At 42.5% G+C, this 8,532-nt stretch overlaps 1 protein-coding gene across 1 annotated transcript in view; it reads left to right on the top strand.

Moving 5' to 3' along the window:
- The window catches only part of Slc9c2 (solute carrier family 9 member C2 (putative)), a 59,217-nt gene that overhangs the window by 16,615 nt on the left and 34,070 nt on the right, over positions 1–8,532 (top strand). Inside the window, exons 6-9 of the mRNA XM_021177277.2 lie at positions 154–270; positions 1,383–1,544; positions 4,386–4,485; positions 7,156–7,299. Of these exons, the coding sequence (XP_021032936.1) occupies positions 154–270; positions 1,383–1,544; positions 4,386–4,485; positions 7,156–7,299 (523 nt within the window). The remainder of the gene's footprint in view (positions 1–153; positions 271–1,382; positions 1,545–4,385; positions 4,486–7,155; positions 7,300–8,532) is intronic.

Consider the following 8,532-nt stretch of genomic DNA (forward strand, 5'->3'; position numbering starts at 1 on the left):
TGTTAGCTGGAATTGTCTCAGACCCATGCCCGTTACAATGGTCTTCTTTTTCTGTTTTTTCCCCCCGTCACGTTCTATCTCTTCTCTGCTTTCTACGTGAGAGCATCATTTCCACGCTCGACATTAAATGACATCCTGTTTTTCCTTTCTCAGGTATTTCTAAGATGTACACGGATATCATCAGAGGGGAGTCGTTGATCATTTGTAGTTTCACATGCATTTTCTTTGGAATTTTTCGAGGTCACTCAACTGACACGTCCATGTTCAGAGGTAAGATCATTGGTGTTCTGTCTGTATACTTCCTAAGATTACTGTTGAAACGAAAGTGCATTTGTCTCTTCATCTTTCTCTATACATTGCTCTCTGATCAATTAAAATGAGAAGTGAGGTAAACAAGAAAATATAACCATATTTGCATTTTAGTGATTGCTGAAATGCCAAGTGTGTGTTGGATTGATCTGTAATAGGCAAGCTGGGGTATATGGGAGGGATGGAAAGAGGAAAGGGAAGGAGGAAATGATATAATTTTACAATCTCAAAAGAAAAAGAAAGAAAAGAAATAATTAAAAAGACCCATCTCTTGTCCCTCAGCATGCATACACACATGGACAATTGCATCATCCAGTCCAGGTTATCCCTCTAGCTGGGATCAGCATGTATCTCAGTTGGTGGATGCTAAGAGTTGTGCGTGGTCTTAGATCTGAGGGTGAAGGCAAACAACTAATGCAGTATTGGTAAAACAATCCTAGAGGGACAACAGCCAGATTTGTGTGGCTAATGGTGCCTGGGATGCAGAATACATTCCCCTGACGGGTTTCTAGATGTTTCGTTAGTAGCTAGAGAAGAATGGCAGGAATCAGCACAGCGTGAGGGGGAGACATGAGCCCTGGGGACACATTTGCGGTAGCTGCAAGAGGGGGTAGGGAGAACCAAAAGCATAAGGAAGTGTTGGTGGAAATCGGGTAGATAATTTTAAAATGGCTTATTAGCACACATTCATCATGTAACGGGCTTTGTTATGCTTTCATGATGTGTTTCAATCGTATCCACTTCTGTTAGTCTCTCCTGTCTCTTTCCCCACACTCCTTGTTCATCTCTGCAGTCAGCCCTCCTGTCTAATGCCTTTCTGTGTGTGACCTAAGGAGTTTCATTGGGATTGTTTACCAGAGTGTAAATGGGGGCTCGCTTACATCCCTGGGGAAGTCTACATTAAGTAGATTTATCAGACTCTCACAGGGCACTCTGCCTGGGGAAGAATAGGCCCCCTGTTTACAAACCAAAGTGCAGTCAGTAAAAAACCAAAACAACACAGACAAGCCAAAACCCAGATGGTTAACTCACGTTTTTCTTTCTCCCTTTTCTCTCCTTTCTTTTATGTTTAGAGTTACACATAATCATCGGACTCAGCTTTGATATCTTTGGAAGCACCGTATGTGGCTATTGGTGTACGAGAGTCATTCAGATTATATTGACCGACCTGTTTAGCAACACACTGACGAACGTTGTTCTCTGTTTCTCACTGGTGTACATGACGTTTTACCTTGGTAAGGCAAACAAACACAAGAACTGCCATCCTACTGGAGAGCCTGGCAGTCCTGGTTTGCCCTGCTCCTTTTCCCTGCTTCATGTCTTCCTCCTCTCTGTTACCACCCCCGCCCCTTTGTGTTTTGCCATATCACCTCTCTGTCAGATCTAGTTCTCTCCTGGCCTCTTATTATAACCTCTTGTCTTTGCGCTCCTATGTCTGGGTACTCTTAGCCCTTTGAGTACCCTTTCTCTAACCCTACAGTAAGTCCATGGCAGTGCCCTAGAAGCGGAATTGACATGGAGTTGTTTCTGTTTGGACTCTTGAGCTGCTCACCCCATAAAATGGGAAAAGTTGGCGAAGAAGTTCCCGAGGGCTTTCCAAGCTCGTCATCCTTCACTCACTAAACTAAAAGGTCCTTTCAAATAGCGATCTTTTCTTGAATCTAGAAGGTGGGAAACGAGAGTGGGGAGATCAAGAGTGCTTGTGTCTGGAAGAGAAGCTGGGGCATCGGGTAAATTGCAGGAGTAACTGTACCCAGCCCCAGTGGGCCTTCCGTTAGTTCAGTTTTGTAAAATTGGGTCTTGAGGTGTTTCAGTTCCCAGGAACCATATTAACTATGACCAAACTGCTTTTGCTCCCCTCATACAGTGGAGCAAAATGAAGATCTCAGCTGTCTTTTACACCTCTAGCTATGGAAAGGCAGTTTTCTTTTTCCTGTAGATATATCGCCACCTAGTGGTTGCTTACTGCCCTGAGCCAGTCAAACTAGCGAAAACGTTCACGGAATGCGCGTTTCCTTCAGCGTTATTTCTTTGCTCCTTTGTGAAAGTTTTGTGGATGCCTTACTTCATTCTTTCCACCTCCCGACCAGACTGTGAGTCTCTTGAGTATGAGTGGTGCTCATAGTCAGCTCTTCACTCGATTAGTTTTTCCTCCTTTCAGCCAAGCTTAGAGTTGGTCAAATCCCCGACAGTAATTTAATACGTGCTGATGGAATGAACCAACATTCCCTCTCAGTGTGTTTTTGAGTAGACAGAATCCAGATATACTCCGTCAATCAGCAACGTTGGGAAATACTTAGCTTCTCTAAGCTTGTCTCTTCTTCTATACAATCGGTCTAATAATACTCCATTTGTGTAAGGCACTGCATGCATTAATGAAGCTTGCTATGCTTGTGAGCCCCTTGTGTACACAGCTCCTCCCACCTCCTTCTGAGTGACAGTTGTTCCTGGAGGGGGGCGGGGCGTGTCTTTCTCCCCAATCCCAGACACTTGTTTTTGAGCCTTTGCCAGCTCCCTACTGGGTTCAAGACAGGGTGGCTCATGAATGCTGGTTCATTTCTTCTTCCTAATAGGAATGGAGGTGTTTGCAGCCAATGCTTGGTGCCCCCTTAGACAGATTAAATGGATGATAGCCGGGGGCAGAGTGCCAGGACCGGGTCGCAGCAGAAGGCGTTTCAGCCTCCCTTTCACGTTAGAGGATTCCCATCCCCCACACACACACACGTTTTCAAGTTGGGATGGGACTCTCACATAATTAACAATACAAGTTCCTTATTTTCACTTATCAATATAACCAAAAATGTTCCGTCAGTTTGGTTCAAGTCATTGAAACACAAACATTTGATAAAAATGTGTGAAACACAAACATTTGATTAAAACGTGTTTAAAACTCAGCAAGAATATATATGATAATATATAAACCAAGATTATATATATCAGACAAAAATAAGAACTAGCATGTACTTACTCATTATAAAAAGAAACTGGAAATAAGAGTTTGACAGTTGTCCCCTATCAAAACATAAAGCAAAACTATTAGCTTTACTCGACTTGATTGTTGAAGTTAAATTAGATAGGAAAGTGCATATATATATAAAGTCCAAAGTGAAGTTAAGTGAATAAATAAATGAAAAGAATTTTGATAAGCGGTAGACCAGTGGATTAAAATCAGTACTATAGTAGTCACAACAGTGGTTAATACTGGAATCACAAGAGTGGCCATCCACTGCCATGCAAATATGCCGAGGAACATATCATCTAAGTTAATGCTTGCAATAAGGATGTGAGGTGCTATTCATCTCACTTAACACCTGCTTTGCAGATTTGGGGGACATTAATGGAGAAAGGGGAGGTCACCTCCCATAAGCAGCGTGCTGTGCCCTGTTTGAAAGCTCTTCCACTGCTTGCTTGGATGTTCTTTCTCTTCCTTTCTGTCTACTGTCACCCTGGGCTCCTTGGAGACTCTGTAGCCCGGCACCTTTAGTATTTTTGTGTTCTAACATTCTCCCTAGACTATGTTTCAACATTTAGAGCCCAGTGAATTGCCAATTTAGTCTGGGAGGGAAGGGCAAATGCTCCAGGAAGCAGCAACTCCTGGCCCACGCAGCACAATGTCCCAAGGTGCTGAGCGGAGATTACGTCATTTCTTTTCCCACTCGCCCTAGCCTCAGTGATGATGTAGGATTGGCAAACTGGGTCAAATCTGCTCTGAGCTAAAAACAGCTTTATGAAAAGAGCAGAATCAAAGAATAAAATCTCATGGAGATGAAGATTATTTGAAGTCTAAAGTCTGTAGTATTTTATTGGCTAGCCAACCGTCTGCATGTTACCTCCGGCTTCTTGCAGCATCATAGCTGAGGAAGGTCCCATGGCTCACAAAGGCTGGGTGTTTATTCTATTGCCCATCTCAGAAGAAGCACTGCTATTCCCTGAGCTACAGCATTAGGCCAATCCCTTGAAGCAACTTTCTAAATAAGAAACGCTACTTTCACCTTTCCTACTCTTTCTTTCCTCAGGGCGCATCAGTGTATAGATTTAATCACATTTAAATTTATTTCACTTTCTTCTCTCCCCAGTGGAATATTTCGGAATGTCGGGCATTGTTGCTTTGGTCACGGTAGGCCTGAATTTGGATTCTTTAAGCTTTAAACCGAGGATGGAGTTCATCATTACTAAGTGAGTTTCCTGATGTGCATTCAGTCTAGATTTCAGAGAATTTTAATACTTGGCCGATCTTGTCTTTGAGGAGGCTAATACAATTCTATTTATTTACATATTTCTATCTTTAACGTTTCAATGTGCCATCAGTGATCAGCATTATCGATGTTGTCATTCTGAAGAAAGAATTGGTGGTTCAGAGACAATAGTGCCTTCTCTACGTCACTCCGATAGACTTATACTATGAATTGTTGGGTTTTTTTTTTTTTCCCCTTCACATCCACACTTGGGTGACGCCATCGTAATGTGTGAAGGAAGGAAGAAGGAAGGAGGTCAGAGCGAGATGCATCACCAGCAAAACTCTTACCTACCCTTCCCACCTGGTGTTGGGGGTTGGGGTGGAGGTGGGTGTGGGGTTGGGGGTTGGGGTAGGTGTGGGTGTTGGAGTGGGGGTGGGGGTTGGGGTGGGTGTGGGTGTTGGAGTGGGGGTTGGGGTGGGTGTGGGTGTTGGAGTGGGGGTGGGGGTGGAGGTGAGGGTGGGGGGTGGATCAGTGTCTTCTCAGACCAATGGATTAGGCCTCCTCTCAGAAACCATGCAAAATCACAGACAGTAAGTCGAAATCTGCCAAAGAAATTCTCATCTCAAATGAAAGCAGATGTGGACAATAAGCCTTCACTCTAACTTTTCCCATTAAAAGTTGTTCAGTGTAAAGGCTGTTCTGAAATAATTGTTTTAAGCATTTAAATTATCCTGTAAAGAATAAATACCTGTGATGGAGGATGGCACCTTTTTTTTTTTTTTCTTTTGGTTTTGCAAGATGAAACAAATTTGGCACCTATAACTTTTGTTCCTTTGTTCCTTTGATGTGTTTGTGAACGAAGCTTGGGACTAACTGGTTTATAAGGCTTGCGGATTAGTGTAGCAACTGCACTTGGTTGTTGGTAGTGCTGCCTTTCAGTAATTACTCATTACTTACTGTAATTGGTCATTCCACTTGTTTGGTCTTTTAAAAAAGATTTATTTGTTTATTTAATATGTATGAGTACACTATAGCTGTCTTCACACACACCAGAAGAGGGTATCAGATCCCATTACAGATGGTTGTAAGCCACCAGGTGGTTGCTGGGAATCGAACTCAGGACCTCTGGAAGAACAGTCAGTGCTCTTGACCACTGAGCCATCTCTCTAACCCTTGTTTGCTCTTTCACTTACGCCACTATCTTTTCCTGCCTGCTATGTCCTGACTGTTGAATTTGAAGCTGGTGGCAATTCGAATAAGATATTTCCAAGCCAAAACCAAAACCAAAACCAAAACCCAATAACAACAAAACCCAAAAGCATGCTATTGTTAAATGGTATACCTGCTTATATTAAAAACAAACAAAAAACAAACAAACAAACAAACAAACAACTTACTAGGCATTCTAAACTTACGTATTTTTGGATCCTACTATTTGCAAAGGGATTGTTGGACCCTATGGAGATATTTTTAAAATCCTTCAATTCCTCAGTTATTCTATGACAGTTGAGAGGTAAGAGTTGGGACCTTAGCCGGGCGTGGTGGCTCACGCCTTTAATCCCAGCACTTGGGAGTCAGAGGCAGGAGGATTTCTGAGTTCCAGGCCAGCCTAGTCTACAAAGTGAGTTCCAGGACAGCCAGAGCTATACAGAGAAACCCTGTCTCGAAAAACCAAAAAAAAAAAAAAAAAAAAAAAAAAGAGTTGGGACCTCAGGGCCTCCACTCCTTTCTTTCTTCATAGGAGCTCTGAGTGGCTTGAATCCGGAAATTGAAATAACTTGGAGAGTCACACCATGTGCTGATTATATCAGATAATGCTTTATCACAGCTAGAACAGGGCTTTGTAATGCTCCTTCCCTAGGGTAGATTTTGAGAGCCATTTTTGAGGAGACAGGCTTTGGGGCTGAACAGCTTACTTCACCAGTTTAAAGGGGAAGTCCTACGAGAGGGAATCGAGAGGAGGCGGGGTTTGAGATCTGTCTGTTGATGAAGGATCTGGCTCCTCCGACTCAAGCCAGCATGGAGAGCATCATAGATTTTTCCCAGAAGCAATCCAAGAAAAATCGATTGCTTTTCCTTGCTTTACTGTGCTGGGATAGCATTTCAGGAACACAGAAGAGGTCATGTCTAACCAGAGTGCGTTGGATGGAGAACACAGGAAAAGAACCGGGTTTCCAAGACTTGTAGGCATTCAGCAGATTGAAAATCAGACAAGAGAGATTTTTCAAACTAAGGGGAGGAGCATGTGCCAGTTCCAGCAGGAGAGGTGGCAAGGAAGTATTGGGTCATTATCACCCATCAGGTACCCCGGGGCCTCTTTGCAGCCCACCCTTGGTCTGGGCTTTGCAATGTCAGCTCCAGTACTAGGTAAACTGCAGGCTAACCCCAGAGAAACTGGTACATCGCCAGCTTGGGGAGAGCTTTTAATTCTCCGCTTTGCTCTTTTGTTGTGTTTTGAGAGGCATCCCATGGGTTTTGGTATAATGAAGATAATGATCTGAGTATCTCAGCCTGACAAAACACCTTTTCATGTTGACCGTAACTGTTACGGAGACCACAGCTTCCACTGAGATAGCGGTGATAGGTGTAAAATGGGTGCTTTCATGTGAAAAAGAATAGATCTTAAAGTCCATTGATTATAATGTGTTTTCCTTTTCATCCCTCCTAGGTTCTTAATAATGTGCTCATCTGTATATGAACACTTAATATACGCTTTCTTTGGCATTGTCATTGGCTGTGGAGAAATCAAGTATTTCAAATTTAACTCCGTAGTTTTCACTGTGACTTTATTCGTAACAGTGAATTTTGTAAGGTAATGATTCTATTTTAGTTTCTTTTGCTGGGCTTAGATTATTGTTTTTGTGTCTATGTGCATGTATGTATTTGTGTGTGTGTGTGTGCATGTTTGATTTTATTTTGTTGAAGACTCATTTGTTTCAAGTGATCTGAGACACAATATACATATTCTGTTGGCAAAGATCCCCTGAAGGTAGATTCTGAGGGGCTGGAAAGATGGCCCGGGGGTGTAGAGCACCCACTGCTCTTTCAGGGGACCTGGATTTATTTCTCAGCACCTATAAAGCAACTCATAACAGACTGTAACTCCAGTTCCAGGGGGATCTAATGCCTTCTTCTGGCTTCTGACGTCAGTAGTAATGCATGTGATACACAGACATACATGCAGGCAAAACATCCATGCACATAATAAAATAATGAAGAAAAAGAAAGGTTATATTCTGAATTTTGTCATAAGATCCTATTGAAAAGTGACTATAAAATAAGGAGAAACACATTGAAGTAAGTATAGAATTCTTTTCTGGTTCTCTCTCTCTCTCTCTCTCTGTATATGTAGTGCATGTATGTATGTATGTTTTATATGTGTGGGGGTGTATAGGTATGGGGTGATGGGGTGTGCATGCACACACATGTGTGGGAAGGCTGAGGTTGATTTTGAGGCTCATCTCTGACTCCACCTTGCTTACTGAAGCAGTGTCTCTGAATGAAGGCCAGGGCTCATTGAGACATCTATTCCCGTAGCCAACCCTGGGAATTTCCTGTCTCTGCCTCCTAAGGCTGGAGTCACTGGTCGCCCCCCACACCCACCTGACATTTACTTGATTTGGGGGGATCTGAACTCCAGTCCTCATATTTATTTGGCAAGTAATTTTACCACTGAACAACCCCCCTCCCCAGACCTAGTGTGTGATTCTGTAGGCGCTAAAGAAAATTTTGTTTGGTTAAGTTTTTTAGCATGTCTATAATAATTTTTATTTTGGTCTGATCAGCTCCTCTTCCAGCTTCTCAGTCATTTTATTATTTCGCACAATAGATAAATTTGTCAATATGCTTTGAAGAAATGTCCCTCCAGGAACTTACTCCCTAACCATACACTATAATATACACCAGAATATTAGCGATAAATTTTTATTCGTGTGTAGAACCTCTCCCACTGTACAGATCCTATACTGTACACAAAACTGGGATTAGCCCGGTGGTTTATTGATAACTATGCTGTCTTCTCATTCCTGGAGACTTTTTTTTTTTT

Source organism: Mus caroli, chromosome 1 (genome assembly GCF_900094665.2).
Source record: "Mus caroli chromosome 1, CAROLI_EIJ_v1.1, whole genome shotgun sequence".
In the NCBI taxonomy this organism is placed as follows: Eukaryota; Metazoa; Chordata; class Mammalia; order Rodentia; family Muridae; genus Mus; species Mus caroli.